This window comes from Diaporthe amygdali, assembly GCF_026229845.1.
Source record: "Diaporthe amygdali strain CAA958 chromosome Unknown NODE_2_length_3802984_cov_64_841326, whole genome shotgun sequence".
Taxonomy (NCBI): domain Eukaryota; kingdom Fungi; phylum Ascomycota; class Sordariomycetes; order Diaporthales; family Diaporthaceae; genus Diaporthe; species Diaporthe amygdali.
In genome coordinates, this window is record NW_026517022.1 from 3,727,124 (window position 1) to 3,747,923 (window position 20,800).

General features: G+C 50.7%; 8 protein-coding genes across 8 annotated transcripts; 5 read left to right on the plus strand and 3 right to left on the minus strand.

The window, feature by feature from the left end:
• Positions 1 to 323: 323 nt before the first annotated feature.
• J7T55_012505 (geranylgeranyl pyrophosphate synthase) lies at positions 324 to 5,613 on the minus strand (the record flags this gene model as incomplete). Its single annotated transcript, XM_053137397.1, has 8 exons — positions 324 to 1,622; positions 1,743 to 2,322; positions 2,405 to 2,448; positions 2,577 to 2,726; positions 2,784 to 2,852; positions 2,999 to 3,074; positions 3,311 to 5,249; positions 5,313 to 5,613. 8 exons carry the CDS (start codon positions 5,611 to 5,613, stop codon positions 324 to 326), a joined length of 4,458 nt encoding a protein of 1,485 aa, XP_053000302.1.
• A 1,238-nt stretch (positions 5,614 to 6,851) lies between these two features.
• J7T55_012506 (uncharacterized protein) lies at positions 6,852 to 8,817 on the plus strand (the record flags this gene model as incomplete). The annotated part of the gene is made up of 4 exons (XM_053137398.1): positions 6,852 to 7,093; positions 7,184 to 7,359; positions 7,485 to 7,731; positions 7,815 to 8,817. 4 exons carry the CDS (start codon positions 6,852 to 6,854, stop codon positions 8,815 to 8,817), a joined length of 1,668 nt encoding a protein of 555 aa, XP_053000303.1.
• Positions 8,818 to 9,229: 412 nt separating this feature from the next.
• J7T55_012507 (cytochrome P450) lies at positions 9,230 to 10,773 on the minus strand (the record flags this gene model as incomplete). The annotated part of the gene is made up of 3 exons (XM_053137399.1): positions 9,230 to 10,166; positions 10,237 to 10,547; positions 10,699 to 10,773. 3 exons carry the CDS (start codon positions 10,771 to 10,773, stop codon positions 9,230 to 9,232), a joined length of 1,323 nt encoding a protein of 440 aa, XP_053000304.1.
• Positions 10,774 to 11,483: 710 nt separating this feature from the next.
• On the plus strand, positions 11,484 to 12,407 carry J7T55_012508 (alcohol dehydrogenase; the record flags this gene model as incomplete). The annotated part of the gene is made up of 1 exon (XM_053137400.1): positions 11,484 to 12,407. The coding sequence occupies one exon, from the start codon at positions 11,484 to 11,486 to the stop codon at positions 12,405 to 12,407; it is 924 nt and encodes a 307-aa protein (XP_053000305.1).
• Positions 12,408 to 12,723: 316 nt separating this feature from the next.
• J7T55_012509 (tat pathway signal sequence) lies at positions 12,724 to 13,867 on the minus strand (the record flags this gene model as incomplete). The annotated part of the gene is made up of 3 exons (XM_053137401.1): positions 12,724 to 13,007; positions 13,083 to 13,517; positions 13,603 to 13,867. 3 exons carry the CDS (start codon positions 13,865 to 13,867, stop codon positions 12,724 to 12,726), a joined length of 984 nt encoding a protein of 327 aa, XP_053000306.1.
• A 1,098-nt stretch (positions 13,868 to 14,965) lies between these two features.
• J7T55_012510 (uncharacterized protein) lies at positions 14,966 to 16,504 on the plus strand (the record flags this gene model as incomplete). Its single annotated transcript, XM_053137402.1, has 3 exons — positions 14,966 to 15,106; positions 15,237 to 15,787; positions 15,865 to 16,504. 3 exons carry the CDS (start codon positions 14,966 to 14,968, stop codon positions 16,502 to 16,504), a joined length of 1,332 nt encoding a protein of 443 aa, XP_053000307.1.
• Positions 16,505 to 17,897: 1,393 nt separating this feature from the next.
• J7T55_012511 (uncharacterized protein) lies at positions 17,898 to 19,667 on the plus strand (the record flags this gene model as incomplete). Its single annotated transcript, XM_053137403.1, has 1 exon — positions 17,898 to 19,667. The coding sequence occupies one exon, from the start codon at positions 17,898 to 17,900 to the stop codon at positions 19,665 to 19,667; it is 1,770 nt and encodes a 589-aa protein (XP_053000308.1).
• Positions 19,668 to 19,992: 325 nt separating this feature from the next.
• On the plus strand, positions 19,993 to 20,736 carry J7T55_012512 (uncharacterized protein; the record flags this gene model as incomplete). The annotated part of the gene is made up of 1 exon (XM_053137404.1): positions 19,993 to 20,736. The coding sequence occupies one exon, from the start codon at positions 19,993 to 19,995 to the stop codon at positions 20,734 to 20,736; it is 744 nt and encodes a 247-aa protein (XP_053000309.1).
• Between the last annotated feature and the right edge of the window lie 64 nt (positions 20,737 to 20,800).

Here is a 20,800-nt window from a genome sequence, read left to right on the forward strand (position 1 = left end):
TTGGATTCTTATCGTCTGATCAAGAACGTTCCAAAAAATTAAAATATTGATCATTGTAGATTAAACATGTATAATTACGTTGTAACTTAAAACCTTGTAACGAATCATACCTTGATTATGACCCTTGTCATATTAACTGTCCTCCATCTGAAATACTTAGCTCCGTCTCGGTTCCTTTCATAAATGTTTGTCACTTTCATGTAAGGCTCGAGCCTGTAAAGCCTAGGAGGACCTGTGAGACACGACAAATTGGAACAGTGATTCTGTACTAATCAAATCGATAGCAAGGAGGCTGGAATATCGAAATCCAATCTATGGTACTTTTAAGAAAGGAGCGTGGATTGAAGGCATTCGAGAAGGACCAGCGAGGCCGAACGATCGGCCGGAAGAGAAGACGAATGAGCCGATCCCGCTGACGAAGCGCAGCTCCCATCAGCACCGGCTGCTGCCGCAGATCCATCTGTAGCAGTGGGGCCTGTTTCTTCATTGGCAGCGGCAGTGGACCCTGGGAGTCTTGCCCAGGCAAGGTCGAGGATCTTGATCATGCGCGGCATGGAACCCAACTCTGCTAGTTTACCCATCCTCTCATGTAGGATGCTGCGCAGCACAGACCGGTTGGTCTCGCTCCGAGTTAGACAGCCGACGATGCAAATCGGCCAGGCTTGTAGCCGCAGCATAGGCATAGTTATAGGAAATGATGATGGCAATGTATATGAAGACATTGGTGATATTGGGGACGTTCGTACAGTCGTCATCTCCACCAGTAGGTCTGTAGAGTGCTGTATCGGCTCAAGAACCATAGCTTCATGTACGCCTTGATCAGTGGGGAGCATGACAGTACCAAGATATGCAAGTGCCGCCCAAGCCCAGAGACGAGTGATCTTAGCTGAAGCGAGGGCTGTTTCGCGATGAGGGCGTCCCAGATAAAACCAGTGTTGACTCTTCTCTGCCGTCTCCTCGTCCTGCTGTCGTTGGTACTGGATTTTCTCCTGATTATCTAAATGTACCAGACCGCGCCGGAGGCGGCTTTGGAGGATTTGGCCGCGTCGATCAAGTTCTCGCCGCGTTGCTGGGAATGTTGTTGTTGCAACTGGTGCTGCTGCTCCTGGACTATTGGTGTCATTGACACTGCGCTGTGAGGCAGATGATGATGCTGACTTCAACGCACTGAGCGTTGCGATCTCGCCTACAATGCACATGACCCAATTTTGACAACCGTTGATCTCGGTTAGGTCGAGCGAATAATCAGTATCGAGTTCCGCCTGGCTACGCTGATCCCAGGGATAAAGAGAACCACCCGAGGATGATGATAACAAAGATCCATAATGTACCAACAATCTCGGCGGGCGTGCCAACGAAGTACTGGCCACGATGTCATAGACAACAAGACAACCAGTGTGGAAACGGAGTGCAACCTGACCGGAGTTCCACCTAGGAAAGTGATCCGGAGCGGACCCTGACGATGCAGTTAAAGCAACACCTTCTAGTATAGCACCCCACTTAGATACTTGATAAGGGTCCGGTTCCTGAAGCATCTTGCCGAACCACACGAGGGCAGCCTCAAGATGCATCTGCCAACCATGATCCCCGTGAACAGCAGCGAGGTTCTCGAAAATCAGTACCTGTACCATGCTATTAAGCAAAGAGACATTCTGTAACAAGTCTTGTACCATAGAGCTAGTTCCCAACTCTTGTAGACGACCACGAAGCTTAGATATGGCAAGGGCTGTTCGCCGTCTCACTTCATTCTCCGCATGCCGGGCACATGTCTGGGGAATTGGAACCAGCGGGTTAGCGTCCGTGCCGGTGTCCGCGCCAGGCTGGGCCGGCACAATTGAGAACACAAGGGAAGCGATACCCTGCGCAACCTGACGAGCCACGTCAGACAGACTGATGACCGATAACAACCAACCCCGGCCGCCATCAAGAATGGAGGGTTGGTAGAAGGGAAATATGAGCGGAAAGACGAGATCGAGATAGCCCATGATGAGGCCAAATTCTTGCTCGTGCTCTGCAGTCAACGGTAGCACCGGGATTTGTGTGGACGCTGCAGCACTCGGAACAGTCGAAACAGCCCGAGTGGTCACAGTCACATCTGATGACGGTTTCGAGTTTTTTGACTTATGTCCGCGTCCGGGGAGACGTTCGGGGCTGGGACCAGGATCATCATTAGGAGGGTCGGCGTCTTGCAGTGTGCCTTGGCCGCGAGTGACGGCCCTCTGGCGGCGCCGTTGGTGGGCTTTTTCCTTGACAAGCGTCTTAAGTTGCTGAGCCTTGGCATACTGCTGATCTCCGTCGTCCATCCAAGCTGGTTTGATGATACTGTACTCGCAGGGGATGCCGAGGGTTACGCACACACGACAGGCGGGCTGGACCTCGTCGCACCGCTTACGCCGGAGCTTACATGTCCAACAGCTTGACGATCGCTTTCTCGGCATGGCTCTTGTTCTGAACTAGGTTCCATAAGTCGCTTGCTGTGGAAATGCGGGCGCAGAAGGAATGTGATAGAGTGTGAAGGAGGAGAGGAAGACGGGCAAAGGCAGAGGGAGCGCCATTCTTGTTTGCCGCGCGGAAACACAATTGGGGAAGTACAGCGCGCTACTGCTCAAGAGGACACCGCGATTGGCCTTAGCTCTGCCAAGAACTGCCATCAGGGACCCGCTTACACTCAATTCTCCGCGCGCAATCAAGTCCGCGCGCGCAACAAAGTCGCTGCATGTAATTTGCTGTTTCGCTATCACGGTTAGCCCCGTTCGGAAGACACAGACCCTGCAAGAACTGACGACAGGCGTATTCACGAAGTGAGATGAGGCGATGCAGACAGAGACACGCGCCTCATTGCTGTGGTCACGCTATGAGCTGTCTCGAGTACTCTACGTATTTTTGCCCCTCCTAGCAAACGTTTCTTTCTCCTCGTTTCCCCTGTATGACACTACTACCGGACGACAATGTTCTGCCCACTGTACTAAGGTATCTAGCCGGCACCATCATCTCTAACCTTCGGGTTCGTTTGACGGAGACGGTTAACGGCATCCGGGCCGAAGCCAAAAAACGTCAAAAGTAACTTCGCAGCTCTAGTAGTCAGCAAAAACCACAGTTATACAAGATGTCTGGTAATATCTTCTCCAAAAATCGAGTAGACAGTCGCAGGACTGGGAAGCTCGTAAGCTGAACAACCCAGTTATAAGACCAATAATTAAGAGCATATAAATACGTTGCTGACTAAAAGTATGGCTCTGTTTAATGCCATAATAATATTTACGTGCTCTTCAAAGAAATATCCTTAACGCTCAAAGTCCCAACAAGCAACCTGAGGACCTCGTTTGTATCCCCCAGCTCTCTCTCAGCGTCCGCGATCCTAGCATTCAGCTCATCCTCCAAGCCGTTTAACATATCTAACGTCTCTTGCATGACGTTGGATTTGTTCAGGAGATTGCAAATATAGTCTTTGGTCTCCTTCGACATGGCCGTCGACCCGCCGGTAGAAGAAGCTGCTCGCACCGTGGCCTGGTGGCGGAACATGCCCATGACCTGGTCCTTGTACTCAGGTCTGCGGTGCAGCAGACGCATCACGGGGTACGAGATTTTGCCCTCGTCCAAGTCCTCGCAGGGTCCCTTCTGGTCGGCATAATCGCACGAGTGCAGGTTCATAAAGTCGTCGCGGATCTGGAAGAAGCGCCCAAAAGGCGCCGCCAGCCGCTGCAGCACTTGCAGCGCAGGGCCTGTCGCTGACTCCTGCCCTCCAACGGCCGGACTGTGTAGTAGCATCAGCCGCATCAGCAGCCAGAACATGACCCCCGTCTTCTGGTCCACCATTTCCAGAAACTCGGTCTCGCTCGGCACCTGCACGTGGAATTTCCAGTATAGGTCCCAGCTCTGGCCAATGAAGATGCGCGTCAACTCCTCTAGAAGGACGTCTGCCGACGAAGGGTGGGGCAGTTTCCTCGCCAGCCGCACAGCATGCACGAACATGTAGTTGGCCGTATTGATGGACTGACCGCACCCGAAGACGACATGCGTAGCGGGCAGACCACGGCGAAGTTGCGAATTGTCTTCAATGTCGTCCAGGATGAGCGAAGAGTTGTGCAGGATGTTAATGATTTCAGAGATCGACTCCATGATGCAGTTGTCGACTTTTGTCCATTGATTGACTGCGCCTGTGAAGGACGAGCGAAGGCCTTTGGAAGGCATCGCCATGATGTATTTGGAAGGGCTGTGCAGCGGCAAAAGTGGCTCAATAATATCGCTTGATACCGTTGGCTTCAAGCGCGGTTCATCCGAGGTGACTGACGTGGCAGACGAGTTTGTTGGGGAGACCGATCGCGTCTCAGGCATGTTGGTTGAAGAAGCAGATGTAAAGCTATCACCATCATCCTCTTGGTCACCATTATGAGCCTTGCTTGATGTTGATGTGTTGACAATAGGATGGTCTTCGCGCTGCTTTGCCTTGTCGAGAATGAATTTCTTTTCCCGAAACAAAGCACCGTGTTCGGTTTGGAAGAACTTTTTTTCTGATCCCGGGTACCAAGGCCCAACGAAGTTCCGCGGACAAGTGGCGGCCCACAGAGAATTGCCAGCGGTTATCGAGCCGATGACCTTGATGTACCTCCGAAGGTCCAAGCGACAATTGGGGTGCGCGTTGTAAAAGGCCTCGCACACCTTCAGATACTTGGCCTCTTCCTCATGTATTATATTCACGAGGAGCTTTCTTCCCTCCTCGATACTTATGTCTTTCGTGCGCATAAACAGGTAAATGGCATTCCACAGATTCCTGTTGTCCCTCTTGAGCTTCGCATCGTACCACTCGCGCTCCCAGCTGTAGTAGTCATTGCTTAGAAGAAGAGCCCGCGTCGCAGCCTCGTAGATTGGCGCGATATCGGTCTCTTCCTCCTTAGTGATGTCGATGCCCATGCCGAACTGCACGAGCTGCCAGAAGGCGCCCATGCCGCCGTTCAGCCCGCGCTGCAGGTAGTACTCCTCGAGAGTCTCGACCGTGTCCATAGTGTCGCGCTCGCGCTCGCTCCCGTCCAGCCACTCGGCCCGGTATCTGTCGAGCATGCGGATAGCGCGCGGACGGTCGATCTTCATGGCGTCGAGCAGACAGCGCGACATATACTTGGTCATCTGCATGGATCTGGTCGATGATGCCTTGAAATGAGCCGACGTTACGGAATTGTGTACGTCTAGTGCATTGCTGAGATCCTCGTGCTCTTTCACGGCATCATCATACTCCAACTCTTCGCAAACATCTGCGTTCGAGTCAAGTCAGTCTCTAAATTGACCAAATAAGTATTTACTGGGTTTATGCTAACCGTCATGGATGCAGCCCATATCGGCAAGATATGCGACAATCGCCAGCCGCTCTGGCGACGATTCAGGGAATATAAAACTTGACCAGTTACCCACGCCAGGACTGAAGCCCGACCGGTAGCCATATTTCTGAGCGAAGCCGTCCCCCAGATATGTATCCCAATCTCTCACGACGCGCTCATTGGCTTCATCTGCAATAACATTATGGGCGGATAAGCGAATCGGGAGGGTGGTGATGCAGCCCTTGGATCGCGCGAAGTCTGCATCCACGGGAAGAGAGTATTGCCAGATTTCAGCCTCCATGACTTAAACTCAGGAAGTATCTGGAAAATTCATACACCACCGAAACTTCAGTCAAAATAAAACGATCCTCCGAAAAATTGGATAGATAACAAGTGAATACACTGAACTTGTCCAAGGACCACTACACGTAATTATATAGAATTTCACTTTGTAATAGCTGTTTTCTAAATATTCAAAGGAAATGACAGTGCGAGATGATGAGTTGTATTGTTGTATGAAAATTGGCAATATTAAAGGGTATACGTGCATGTTTCTTTCTAAGTGTGTGTCCTCTCGATTATCTTCATAACATGCTTTTTACAGTTAGGTTCCGTCAATTGTTTTCTATTGCATAAATATACTTAGGCCGTTTCTTCGCGCTCGCTCTCGGACACTTTATTCTGACGTAGTTCCACCCAAGAAAAGACGGGGTAAATCATGTCGCCGTGCCTCATTACTTCCGCGTAAACGAGTCGTAACAGACTTACTCGGAGGATTGCCCACTCATTTACTCGGCGCCATAAACCCCTACTGTGATCCGCCAGTGTCTGCGAAGAGGATCATATTGGGATCGTAGTACAACGCATAATCGGCCGACTCATTGGATGACGTTTTATGGGCTCCACTCAATCGTCGGTCCTGACCGCTTTTACAGCCGGAAACATGACCAACGGTTGATATGTGATGGAGTGGGGTGTCCCAGTTATTATTGAATTTACTTATAAACTTCTCGCTACGAGTGAAAGAACCTATGGCAGAAATTTTAAGAAAAACAGGGTTGCAGTAAAGAGAGTGATGAAGTTAGTCTCAAAAGCAATAACACGCACAAAGTCAGGGGACTCACAGCCCAATACGGCCATACATACTATTTACAGACGTACGAATTAAAGACCGAAGCCCGCGGCTCACATTACCAGGTAATTGAATCGTGGTAAACTTTTGAAGAGTCAGCAGCCTGGTTTTTGTTGATTCTCTGACTTCGCCAAGGTTGCTGAGGTGGTACGATATACTCGATCCACAGACCAGGTGGATCAATAACTCGGCTAGATTTCTTAACCGTCTCCGCGAAAACGGGTGCAAGAAAAGGAAAATAATACTGTGAGAGTGGTGAGTCTCATTAGGAGTCTGCAGCGAATTAATGAAGGCACAGCAATGTCTGGGTTTCCTAACCCGACGACGGAAAACATCAGGACGGCAGCGAACCTTGAAAACACCAGGGAAATCCAACTATCAATATATCCGGGAGCTGTAGAACAATCATGATAATTGAAGTATTCAGCGACATGGTTACAGTTTGGATCTACAAGTGGCCGATGGGTCTTGCTTTGTTGATACTTTCTGCGGCCTTGTTCACGTACATGATCACCATTCATTCTTCATGGAAACTGTTCACCAAGGATCAAGATGGCAGAGAGCCCCCGACTGTGCCGTACTGCATTCCATATTTGGGCAGTTTTCTCGGGTTTGTGAGTAACATGGATGGGTTTATCGAAAACGCTAGGTATGCGGACACTCTTTTATGTGCTTTCTCGAATCGCATCTGCTGCACATTGCTCTAATTGGCACGCGTGACTAACACGGCATCAATCAGCCGCCACTTTGGCAGAAATGTTCCCTTCGCAGTTAAATTAGGACCATTCAAGGCGTTTGTGGTGCAGAAGCCTGAGTACCTGTCTCAAATACTCAATGCTGGCCGAACCCTTACCAACAAGCCCTACATCGCACCTGCGATGAGTCAACTATTCGGAACACCGAAAAGCATGATTTGTAAGTCTTAAGCCGTCGATAGAAAAAAAGACTGTGACATCAACTCCGCGTAATCGAATATAGAGGGAGATAAAGAAGAGGAAGACCGTACGGCCTGCGATCTTGTACTGACGGGCACTATGCAGCGTTCTATCGCGACGACAACAGTGGCGTGGGAGGGACACCACTTCCTGGGACCGACCGACCAGCTCACCAGCGCGTCTGGGCGCACCACCATCATTCAGCATCAGTGTATCTCAGCGGTGATAGTCTGCGATTCTTGGGAGATCGATTCATCAGCGTGCTTAGTGAGGCACTCTCCACGGGCGTGCCGAGCGACCCCGTCGACTCAGGCAAGTGGGTGGAACTACCCGATTTTTACCTTTGGTGGAGGTAAGTGCACCTTGACAATAGAACAAGGACGGAATGCAGGGGGATGATAGCACGAAAATGAGCTTAAAACCATTTTTCTGCAGAAAGCGCGTTTTTCGAGCTTCAGTGGAGGCCATGTTCGGGCCACACCTCCTTCGCATCTATTCGCGCCTGGAAGAGGACTTCTGGATATACCACACTGGGATCCCTAAGATGCTCAAATTCTACCCCAGGTTCCTCTGGCCAGAGCCTTATGAAGCCCGTGATAGGATCCTGGACGGCCTCGAGCGATGGCACGATTTTGCCCGAGAGCACTCCAATCCTCATCTCGCCACCGACGACGAGCGGCCAGATGACGAGTACTGGGGCTCCGCATGGATCCGCTACCGCTATCGCTGGGGCCAGAATACAAAGATTCTCGACAGGCGGGCCCTTGCCGCCGAGGACTTGACCATGTTGACCGCAGCAAATGCAAACGCCATCCCCATGGCCTTTTGGTACTTGGCACACATACACAGCGATCTAGAGCTTCGGGAACGCGTGTTGAATGAGCTACATCCAACCCCGATCATCAACAAAGGGCCGATCAACTTCGAGCTGGCCAGGATACTGAACGCACCACTGATACAGTCCGTATTCGCCGAGGTCCTACGCCTATACGCATCGTTCCTGCTCACGCGGATGGCGGACGGCCCGGACCCACAGGACACATACCTAGGCCCATGGAAGATCGATCGTCGTGGGATTCTGGCTCTGTCAACGGCGTCTGCGGCGCGTAACACCGAGGCATGGGGCGAGGAGAGGACCAGGGAGCCGCTCAACAGCTTCTGGGCTGAGCGCTTCCTTACTCGCGGCAAATTCTCCTTGGAAAGGCTGTCCGGTGCCTGGATACCTTTTGCCGCTGGTACCCTCATGTGTCCTGGCCGTCACTTGGCCAAGCAGGAGATCATTGGCAGTGCCGCTGTGTTTGCAGCCTACTTTGAATTGGAGATGCTTGACCCAGTGCCGCCAATGGATAGCTACCACTACTATGGGATGGGAACACAACCGCCTGCCAAGCCTTGTAGAGTGCGTATTAGACGCAAGGTTGGCGCGAAGATGAGTTAGATACGGTGCCGTTTGCAATTATTCTTAGCAATTTCAAACGCAGAGTTTCGTTCTACAAAGACTTAGTACATACGCGCAACTTAGCATTGCTGTGTGGTCCTCTGGATGTTCATGTTAATCACAGTATGCAGCGAAGACAATGGATTGGAAATTAAACCTCTTCAAGATAGCCCTGAGCACCGTTTGTACCTCACACGTTACACTCTAAATAATGAGCATCTTATGGAGTTGAGTTTGGTTTGAGACCCCGAGCCTGAAAGGATATTTTCCTGGTGGACATACTGTGTTTATGTTTATGTGTTGTCGGATACTACTTTCGCTTTCAAGCACGCCCTATCCTATCACCTGTATCCTCAATTTTTACATTTTCATTCATGAGCCCCAAATCTCCCTTGACCAACAGCACCTTTTTTCACCCAGACGTGAGGGACACTCGGCTCTTGCTTTCTCCCATCTCCAAATACCACCTTCCTCCCCATTCTGGCCTCTTCGTAACACATACTGTGACATCAAGCTTCGGGTTCAGAACCGAATGCAACTCGCTGTGGTTCCACTCAGGCTCTTTCTCCCACCCTCCAACTTTAGGCCGGATTTCTGCCCGGACCGCGAGCAACGCAACCATGATCATGACCTCCGTAGCGGCGAATTGACGGGCTGGACACAGATTCGGCGGTGCTCCCCAGGCCAGAAAAGCACTCGCACTTCCCGGGGCGTGCGGTGCATATTCGTGCGGCTTATCATTGTTGGCAGGGGCCAAGAAACGATAGGGATTGAATTCCTGCGCGGATGAGCCCCAGAGGTGCGGCTGAAAGTGGACTATGTTGCCCGGGATCTGGAGATAGTTGCCTTCCCTGAGCAGATATTTGTTGTCCAAGATCGTATCCTTCATGACCTTTCGCACGGTTGCATGGATGTGATGGTGGCGCTGGGTCTCCTCGATGACCGATAGCAGAAGCGGACATTTCGATTTCAAGCGTGCCACGTCTAGAATAAACGCACCATCGTCAGCACTATCAACACGCACGACCTGTTCTTGTAGCTCCATCCGGACCTCTTCTAGTAGAGCAGGCCGTGAGAACAGCTCCCACACCACCCAGTAGAAGGTCGGCGCTGTGTTCCCGGTCATGCCAATACAGAGGGAGACTTCCTGCTTCGCGGCCTCGACCTCCGACAGGCCGGCTTGTCGCAGGACACGCCACCGGTCCTTGGCAACCTCGGAGCCGCCTAATCGCCTTCGGGAGTCTTTGTAATACGAGATGAGTGCGTCGAACACTTTCTGTCGCTGCTTGTACCCGGATTTGAAAATATCGAGCCCCACAAAATGTGAAGGGATATACCCTTGCCACAGCCTGATCGATCATCTTAATCAGTTACTGAAAATTCCTCGATGTGAACTTGAATGAAAGATAAAGCACTTACCAGAGTGCTGCCTCGATTTCGGGATCAAGAAATGGGTGATTGTGGCCATACACCGCATGCGATGACGCTGAAATAATGGCATGTCGGCTCCATTCCAGAAGTTTGACGGAATTCTCGCCGCCTGCCTCGTCCGACCTTAACAAGGCATCGATATCTAGCAACACACGTTCGCCCATTCTCATATTGGGGCCATCTAGGTGTGGGCCAGGTGCCAGATGTGCACGAGTGACGCGTGTTAGCTCGCTGAGCATGTCCCCACCAAACAGGTTGTATGTCTCCGGGGTGGCATCGCCGAGGGTGTGCTGGGCAAGCTGCACGAAAGGTTTGAACGACAGTGATTTTGATTCCTTTTGGACTGCAGAAATAAGGCGGTTCGAAACACAAATGTACAATTTGAAATGTAAGACGCCTAGGGTGTAGATCTCGGCATTGGCACGTTTACTGTCTGAATGTTAACAGGACCAAGTCTCCATTCCCCCGATCCACGTGAATCTCATCGCTGGGGTATTGCCTTTTGGTTTTCTGTTTTCTCTCCATTTTCGTGGTCTCTTCTCGGTAGCTGGCAAGCTTCAAGGGAAGAGCGCGCAAGCGAGAGGAGATAATGAAAGAGACGGTGGGAAGTCTAAAGAGAGTGAAAACATAGAGAAAGTCTCACCTTGCATCAGTTAGATAAGCACGATTCCTTGTAATAAAGCCGAAAGCATGTCCTAACAAGGGGAATTTCGAATGGAGTCTTGGAGGCTCCCGAGGATCATCTCCCAGACTAAAAAGGAAATCGGCAACATAGGCAACTAAAATGAACGCAACAGTTGCATATACGATCTCTTGGAACATGGTCACGCAGGTGTGAATGGGATATAAATTACATAAGGTAGAGACTACACTTAAAACAATCCAGGAAATGGGGAACATGCCCTCTAGTACCCTGAGCAAAAGCAGCCAATTGAGAAGCCTAGCCTAAACCCCCTCTCAAACTCGGCTCCCGGTATATTGCGGCTTACACGTGTGTCCATACGGAGTGAACTTTATCCCTAGCCATGACTCGGTCTGGGACCTAGAAAGTGGCCTGGGCCCACGCCCAGAAGGCAATTCTTGCTGACAGGAGGGATTGAATGATGGCTGGTGCGCAGATTACATGTGCTGCCATACAGCCAGACCAAAAAGTCTCGCTGAGTTGACAAACATGCGTCGATTGTCTGTGGAAGCCAAAAATCCGCCGACAGTCAAGATAAACCCTGGTTGACGCCATGACCACAGAGAGCCAGGCGCACATCCTGCCAGATGGGCGCGCTCTCTGCTACCGTGTGTTCACCACTCTGTCATCCGAGCAGAACCCTCCTTCGCTATCTGTTTTCCACTTTCACGGCAGTCCTGGCTCACACCACGAAGCAATGGCTGTATACGACAGCGCAGAATCTCAGGGCGTTGCCCTGCGCATTGTCGCAGTCACACGTCCTGGGTTCGGCGGCTCAACTTACTACCCCAACCACACACTCCTATCATTTGCCAAGGATGTTCTGAGCCTGGCCGACGCACTAGAAATTGAGAAGTTCGCCGTCATGGGCGTCAGTGGCGGTGGGCCATACGCTCTGGCGTGCGCACATGTCATCCCCACCCCCCGTCTGGTGGTTGCGGTGGTGGTGAGCAGCATGTACCCGCCCGAGTTGGGGACCAATGGCATGCTGGCCGTCAACCGACTGTTCTTGGGTCTGGCACCGTGGATGCCCGCGCTCCTAGGCAAGGCGGTAGACTGGCACGTCGGCAACCTCGCGCGCGACTCCAACCCAGCAAGGTATCGTCGCTTCCTGCTTGACAGCTTTGACGCCAGTCGGCCCCCCGAGGACCGAGCTACGGCGCACGGCGTGAAGGCGCAACGTTTCATGGAGGCATTAGTGCAGAGCACACGTGAAGGGTTTTTGCAGGGTTCGCGTGCGTTTGCGGATGAGTTTGCACTCTTTGGAACCCATTGGGGCTTTCAATTGCAGGAAGTGAGAGCAAAGACGGTTGTTTGGCATGGTGCCAAGGATGCCAATGTTCCCCTTGGAATTGCTGTGGCGGCGGCAGCTGCGATACCAGGTGTCAGGCTGATGATTGCCGAGGACGAGGCATTCATCAGTCTGCCTGCAAATCGGATGGATGATATTCTAAAGTCGTTATTAGAGCTGCTGTAAAAACTCCCAATCATTCTAATTATAAAGTAGGTAAAGCAGAGAAAGAAATCCAATGAAAGTAAAATCACTGAAAGCATTAAATAGCTTAGAACAAGATCCTGCATCAATCCTCTACATGTCATACCATTTGCGTTCTCTATGACGGCGTCCAGAGATTCATGAATATCCCCAGATGATATATTTGGACAATTCTTAACAACAACATATGGATTAAGTGTAATCAATTTCCCTCAATGTGGCTACACTTGCAAAGCTCATGCGCTCTGGTGCCCACAGCTCGTCGCAGCGTGGACGTTTCTGGTATTCTAAAGAGCTATCAATGTCGTGGATGCTTCAAATTATTTGACTGTGGAAAGTTGGCCATATCCAGCATTCCAATCGACCACTCGGGATGTTTCTTCAGGGATTCTGCAACATCATGCACCATGTGTTGCGGCCCAGCAGTGCTCTGCACCCCGACAGGTTTGGGCAACAGAGTCACCTCATCTGCTATAACCGATGCGGCATCGTATTGCTCGAGGACAGTATCGAAGTCCCAGCACTTCCGCCAAATATTGGTATCGACGATGGGAATGGAGAATTCATCAAGCCACCGGAAAACTAGAAAAATGATGATTAAGTGAGCATGACTGAGGACGAGGTCTGCAACAACAAGGCGAATTTGAAGTCACTTACCGGTGACTCCCGGGTCTGGCGCACACGTCAAGTGCTCCTTGAGCAGCATAATACAGTGCGTTACGTGGGTATCATGGAACGGCACATCATCGGTGCCATTTGGCCAGTAATAGTCCTTGTAGACGGTGCGGCGAACGTAATCTAGACAATGCAGATTGTGGAAGGCCGAGGGCTTGGCCATGAATGTCTGCTCACCGTCCCCCCTCCAGTATTTCTTAGGCATCTTGACTGCCACCGAAGGGTCCTTATTCATGGCCAGAATGTCGGCCTTGGTGATAGGGAAGATTGGGCGGTCGGGAATCAGGCGCTCCCACGCCTCATCCAGCTCGTCGCTTGGCGGACCGCGCCAGAGCGCCGTGTCGCCGCCGTCGCCATACTCCCCAAAGCTCATGCGTGAGACTCGCGGGATGTCTTCCAGCAAATTCAAGAGCGGTGCTGTGGCAAGGTGAAGTGTGAGTGAGAAGATGCCCTCCGAGAAAGTCTCTCGTAAGACGGCTGCGAATTGGAGCTGTTCTCTTACAGTAATAAGAGCTTTGTTTCAACAGGCTATCCGTCTTCGGGACGTCGCTGCGCCACCACAGCCAATAGCCCCGGAGCGACACAAGGAACAAAATGACATTCGCGATCATGAGAGGCCGCTGGGTCAGTTTCTTGGTTCGGTCCCACCGAGAGCGCTTCTGAAATGTGTGAACCTCCCTATCATGATCCATAAGCGCGACGGTCGCAGAATCGTCGTCCGTGGTGCTACCATCTTTGTCCATCGGGGAATACGTTGCTGGAGCCATTGTATCTGCAGCTTATAGTATGAATGGGTGGGATTAACGGCAATGTGACTGAGATTTAAAAGTTCAAAGTCATAGGCCTAGAACTACGAATTTCATGAGATTCGAGTGCAACTTATCAGCTGAGTTGCATGTGTCCGCGGCAAAGGTAATGAAGACGCTAATTTCACAGCCTCGTGTAGATAGTAACAGCCTTAAAACGCAACCAGCTCCACGCAAAGACCCAACAACTGATCAATCCGTACAGAAGGTTTTGTTTGTTCTCGGTGTGTCCGCTGTCTTCCGGTCAATGATAGAGTTTGGCTTGGTCCGTCTCGCCTACCTTCCAAGACCAGTAGGGGTGCTCAAGTGTTCTGACTCGTGACTTTGATCTTGGGGACTTTTCAGAGGTGGGCGCACTTTTTCAAGGGGTGGGAACACTACCCAGTCACCTAAGGCCGTACTCCATAGCCAACCGACATCTATGGCTGATGGATAGAAGGATAGTGCGATCCGCTTTTCTTGACACGTTTTTGAGTCACTAAACTTTGAAGCGAAATTTAACGTTCGGTATCTTTGTTCTCAGTACTTAGAAACAGCTTCGGTGAAGCTCAACTACCGAATTACACGGGGTTTACAACAAGTAAACTTTGCCTTCGTAGGACCAAGAGGTCCGTTCTGAGTCAAAGGCTAACTCGTTTGGACTCTGAAGCCGGAATGGCATTATCTCGGTCGCCTGGCGACCAGCGGTGAAAAGCTACGTAGACTGACTCGTCCCCAGACTGCCCGTACCAGTCCCAGGGTCTTGAGCTAGACGAGATCCCGTACGAGATGCCGTACTAGCATTTGAGATGCTCACAGGCGATTCTCTTGTAAGGACTTCAATCGACCTGCTGGGAAGGACACGCGAGTAATTACCTTTCAGCAGTACACTGTTGCGATTATCCGGTGAGCTCCACATAAAGTGTTAAATAGGGAACCCAGAAACAGGAACGCGTGTAGTTGCCAGATTCGAGCCGCTCTCCAGACATCGGAAGCAACTTAAATTAGGACGAATTTGAGAGCAATTCGTTCTCGACATACCAAATATTCCGTTGAGTTTGCCTGAAGTCTGCAAGCGAAATGGCTACTCCGTCAGCTACAACATACTTTACTCCTGGCTTAGAGTGGAACAGATCTAAGTACACCAACCAAAAGTCTCGAAAGAAGCTGTTTGAGGACAACGTTTCTCGAGCGGAAGCTGTTCTTAAGTCCAAATTATCTGTCAGTCCCAAATCTATGGTGTATTCATTGAGTCTTTCAGGCCCCAAACGATCGTGAAAAGCTCGCGACTTTCGCGGGCCAAACGAGCATGGTGTCTTCTGGCTACTTGTAGTGCTAACACTGAGCACAGGCCCTTGGGGGTCTCAAGAAAATTGTCAATATCTCCTTTAGCGACAATCATGGCCACCTTTCGTCCCCGCCTGTCTTTATTGACGCACGATCTGGAGAAGAAGCTAAGATCGTCGAGAACTCGGATGTGGCATCACTGCCAAAGGACGAGATCGTGACATTAACGATAGACCCTGAGTACCTTATGAAGCTCGCTGAGGGAAAGGGCAGTGGCGACTTCCAAGGCATCAATGCCGGGCCAGGCGACACCATCAGCATGTTCACCATTTTCACGTCCATGCGCTTAGCCGACTTACTGCACCCCAATCCTCCCACTCCAGTGACACCCGCGTCGGCATACCCCCCTGAGTCGCTGCCTAAGCCGACGACGGATATTGCCGAGCTTAGACGGGACCTCGTGAGATGGGGTTATGCATTTGCGAAGGACGCTCTCTCCCCTTCCCAGGTAGAGATTATCAAAAAGGCGGTACTGGAGCAAGCAGCAGGCGAGAGGAAAGCAGCCGCCGAGGGAACCATGGCTCTCAGCTTTGAGGGGCCCAACCAGCGCATTAAGTCAGCTTTCTTCCAAGTCTAGCTCCAAATTACAGATAAGAAAGAGCCTAAAATGCTGTACTGACCGCAGCAAGTAGTGCCCTAATCAATAAAGGCGATGAGTTCCTCGACCTACTGAACGATCCCCTCATCGACGAAATCGTCCCCTGGTACCTAGGTGATCACGCGCTGCTCGCCTCGTACAGCGTGAACATCGCCAACCCAGGCGGGTTCCCACAGCACCTACACCGTGATCAGGGTATACACGGCCCACCGAACAACGAGCTGCCGTACGGCGTCCAACTGGCGTACTATCTCGTCGATACGACGGACGAGAACGGCGCGACACGTGTCATCCCGGCTTCGCACTTGGGCAACGTGGCACCGCGCGACCGGCTTGACGGCTCTGAGACGGTTGCAGCTGCTGCGCCAGCTGGGACGGTCATGATTTTCGATAGTCGCCTGTGGCACGGCACAGGAGCGAACCGCACCACTGACACCGTGCGCCCCGTGATCTTGACATACTTCATGCGGTTCTACCTGCGCACGATTGAGAACTTCTACCTCCCACTGCGCAAGGATGTTGAGGCGAAGCTGAGCGATCGCCACAAGTCGCTCTTGGGCTTCCGTGTCGCTGGCACGGCGATTGGGGGTGTCGAGGGTATTAAGCCTGGGGATCCGTATATTGAGCACAAGGAAGGTCGGGGCAGGATGCGTGCACCTGTTGTGAGTGCTTAGGTCTCACTTAATGACTAGGTCTGATAGAAAAGCAATTTGAAGCTGGGCATGAAAAGGCGATTAGGATGGAATGGAATTGATATGAAGTCAGCTTCTCACGAACTCCACGTGCGGATATGAGTAATTGCATGCCTATAAGGCCTAGGAGAGGCACACTACAAGAATTGTGGTACAAGACATAATGTACTATAAATCAAGATTCCTGCAAGCGGAAAGAATCTAAGGCTTTTGTAAAACGACTCCAAAGTTGTTGGCGGACCCGTCAACTGCTGGCTCACAGAGAAGTATTCAGTAACTTATATAAAATCACTTCTTTAATAAGAGGAATAAGTTTGATTGAGGAGGAAGCCCTGCACTCTGCTTTTTTGGATACAAACCGGAATGCATTGTAAACTATTAAGAAAACGAGTTTTTGTACATAATATAGCTGAAGCCAAGTTAAACATTCTTTGCTCATATCGGATTTTGGGTGTTCGCCTGGAGCATTATCCTCCTCGTCAACTACGCTATGAGACTAATATTCCTCTCCTTATGTTCAGCAAATGTTGAAGCTACCTTGTCACCAAATCAACGAGTTAAGACATTGATAAATATATGAAGAGAAGAAAATTAGAAACGATTAGCTTTCCAACGTAATAGCTTAAAAAGTTTGATCAACATTAAACTTATGATCTGGATGAATTGCTTCGACCCTTTACTGACCCTGATTGTAGTTACGTGGGCGACAAAAATGTGCACACGTGAGAACTTCCACAGCCAGGCTCTCGTCACATCGAATCCCTTCGTGTTACTCAAACCAGCATTGGCGGCTTCGAGTCATTCTTGACGCATGGGAAGGAATTCAGAGGGTCATTCTCTATGATGGAACTACACCGCTGCTCTCAGCCTTGAAAGACATGTCCAGGATTGGATAAATTAATATTAAAACCAGTTTTTCTTTTGTTTTAACCACTCATGTTACGGTGGTCTAACCGTTTTGAAGCTCTACCCCCTAAAGCCGGTTAATCCTCGTGGGTAAATAGTCATCCGAGTCGGTGCGGAGGTCCTAAACGTGACGCCTGGCCACCTGGATTTAGACGAGGCAAGGGTTAAAGAAAGTTAAATAAGACCGAGTAAACTTTCGGGACATCCGGATTCTGGTTATGCAATTATTAGGGTATGTTCTTATCGAGATTGCAAGTGTTATAGTTCATGTGAATTCAATGCTAGAGGAATACGGAAGTATTATATGCTGAGGTGCATTGTTTTCAAAAGTTGAATAGCTTGGTTTCTCTTAGGCACTAACTTCCTGAAAGAAAGAAAAAATCTTTTCCAGCTTGCAGTCTATAAAGACCTATTTTCCCCCACTTTTGTATGCTGGTGAATTTGTTTCTTTCCTGTATTGTCTGTCGAAATGGACCTTCGATCAGTATTTGAACAATGGGTATCGTTGTCCCTTCCTAGTTTCCAGCACTCCATCCAGTTGGGTGGCTACCATCCCTGTTGGACTTTGTTCTGGGCTTTTTTCCTACTCTGCCTCGCCGTCCGAGTCACCACTGAGCTGAAGTTTCGGAAGCACCAAGTCAACGCTGCCGGTAGCGGCCTACATGTTATCCCGGTCGTGCCCTACTGGATACCATGGATTGGGCACAGCTTGTCCTTTGCTATCGGGGCAGTACCCTATCTGCAGTCTGTCAGCCGGCGGATGGGACACAAATGCGCCGCTTACGGGCTTTGGATGGGCAACACCAAGCACAACATCATCCTGGCGCCCAGCATCGCCAAGCAGGTCATCACTGACAGAAAAGCGCCAGTCAACATGGATACTTGGACGTACTATGTGCACAAGCAAGTCTTCCAGGACGGCGGAGACCTAAAGACCATGCACCCACACGCTGTAAAGGGTCCAATAGCCCAGGCGGTGCATAACATGGTCCGAGACAGCTTCGTGAACAAAGCAATCCTAGCTATGGTCTCAGACGTGGAGCACATGGCAGCAGATCTGATCTCCGGCAAGTCGGTCTCCGAACAGTCCTCTTGGGAGCTATCCGGTCGGGTTCGGGTCCTCGAGACGCAGCCCAGGCTGAAATGGGAGGTCTCACTGAATCCGCTGATGCGGGATTTTACGAGTGATATCATGGCCAGGGTGTTCCTGGGAAAGAGCTTCATGCGAAACAATCCCAACGTGGTCAAGGATATCTGGACTCTGGATGACAAGATCATCACGTTCATGGCAAAGACACCAACGTGGATGCCCAACGTGCGGGAGGCGGCAGCAGCACGCGAGCGACTTCTTGCGGGCCTGACAGAGTTCCACGATGCCTACACGGTGTACCTGCGGGGCGAGGACCCGGGAGCGTCGTGGGGGGACATGAGCGACGTTAGCACCGTGATGCACGACCGCACGCTGGCGTGGAACGCTTCCGACGCCAACACAACCCGCCGCGGCAACGCGGCCCAGATGCTGTCACTGTTCTGGGTCACGAATGTCAATGCCAACCAGATCATCTTCTGGGTTGTCTTCTACGTTTTCTCTGATCCAGTGCTGCTGCGTCAGCTACGGGAGGAGATTGCGCCGTTCGTGAAGCGCAGAAGACCTACGAGCGGCGCACAGGATCACAACGGAACCTTGAAAATGGATGTTGAGGGGTTGTGGCGGCATTGCCCCCTGTTAAAGGGCGCGGTGTTTGAGACGTTGCGGCTGGAAGTCGGCGCGACGAGTGTCAAGTACGTCGAGGAAGATTTCGTGCTGCATGAGAGTGAGGAAGACGCCAAGTTCCTGGGCAAAGACCGGCCCGAGAGCTTCCTGATCAAGAAGGGAGAAATGATCTGGGTACCGCACGCGTTACACCAACTCGACGAGAAGTATTGGCCGGACCCGGAGCGCTTCGATGCGCGGAGGTTCTGGGAGGAGCAGAGCACTCACAATGACGAGAAGTCATCATCGGAGGAGGTCAAGGTTGGGTACAAAACCATGAAAGTATGGGGAGGTGGAGAAAAGATGTGCAAAGGCAAAACGTTTGCGGAGCGCGAGATTTGCCTGGTCGCCTCAGCTATCATCACGTGCTGGGAGATAGAGGCCGTTGACGGTGTCTGGCGCCACCCGGGTCGAACTCCGGGATCATCTTCTTCGAAACCCATTAGAGACTTCAGGGTTAGGATTTGGAAATGGGATCAAGAGTAGTATAATTTCATATGAAAAGATGGACAGCCATTTATACCTGAAAATAATGTTGATGGAGAAAAGGTTATGTCTTTAAAAATATGTACTTTTCTACATCTTAGTCTACCCGGTCTTTATTTGCCGTCGGGTTAATGATTAACCGGGGAGTGCACATTATAGTTTACGTCGTATCACCGTACATCGGACCTGATTCTGGGCAGCCACCGGCAGCTATACCGGTTTTAAACCGGATGCGAGTTTAGAGCGGAAGTTTATGGAACGCAAAGTAGGATAACTTACTGTCCTGAAAATTCACAGTGCTACTCAAACCAGTCTCCATCTTCTAATGCTACTTAAGCCAGAAAGCAAAATGGCTCGGCTTACAGATTTTAAAGTCCTCGCTTTCGACGTGTACGGTACACTAATCGATTGGGAGACTGGCATGATCACCAATCTGCAGCCGCTCCTCAACGACAACAATGCGGACTTCAGCAGGGAGAAGCTCCTTGACGTCATCCACGAATGCGAACGAGCACAACAACAGGCTACGCCAGCATCTCAGTATCATGAAATTCTCACTGCAATCCATCCGCAAATCGCAGAGAAGCTGGGACTTCGCAAGCCCTCCTCAGAACAGAGCAAGGCTTTCGGGTTATCTGTAGGCTCATGGCCTGCATTCCCAGACACCGTTGACGCCTTGAAGCGGCTGAGCAAGCATTACAAACTTGTCATACTTTCTAACGTCGACCGGGAGTCGTTTGCGGGCAGCAATCAAGGTCCTTTGGAGGGCATCAAGTTCGATTTGATTATCACCGCACAAGACGTCGGCAGTTACAAACCAGACTTAAGAAACTTTCGATATCTTCTCAAAGAAGTTGATCAGAAATTTGGTGTATCAAAGGATGAGGTTCTCCAGACGGCGCAAAGCCAATATCATGACCATCGTCCTGCAAAAGAAACTGGCATTCGTTCATCTTGGATAGTCAGGCCTGGAGCGATCATGGGAAACAGAGCCAGTCCTATTTACGACTGGAAATTCGATACTCTTGGAGACATGGCTGCTGCACTTGAGGATGAGTTACAATCTTAGAATTGTTATTTGAACATGTTAAGGTCGTTATGTTGGTTCCAATCTGGTGTTCTAAAGTGCAATA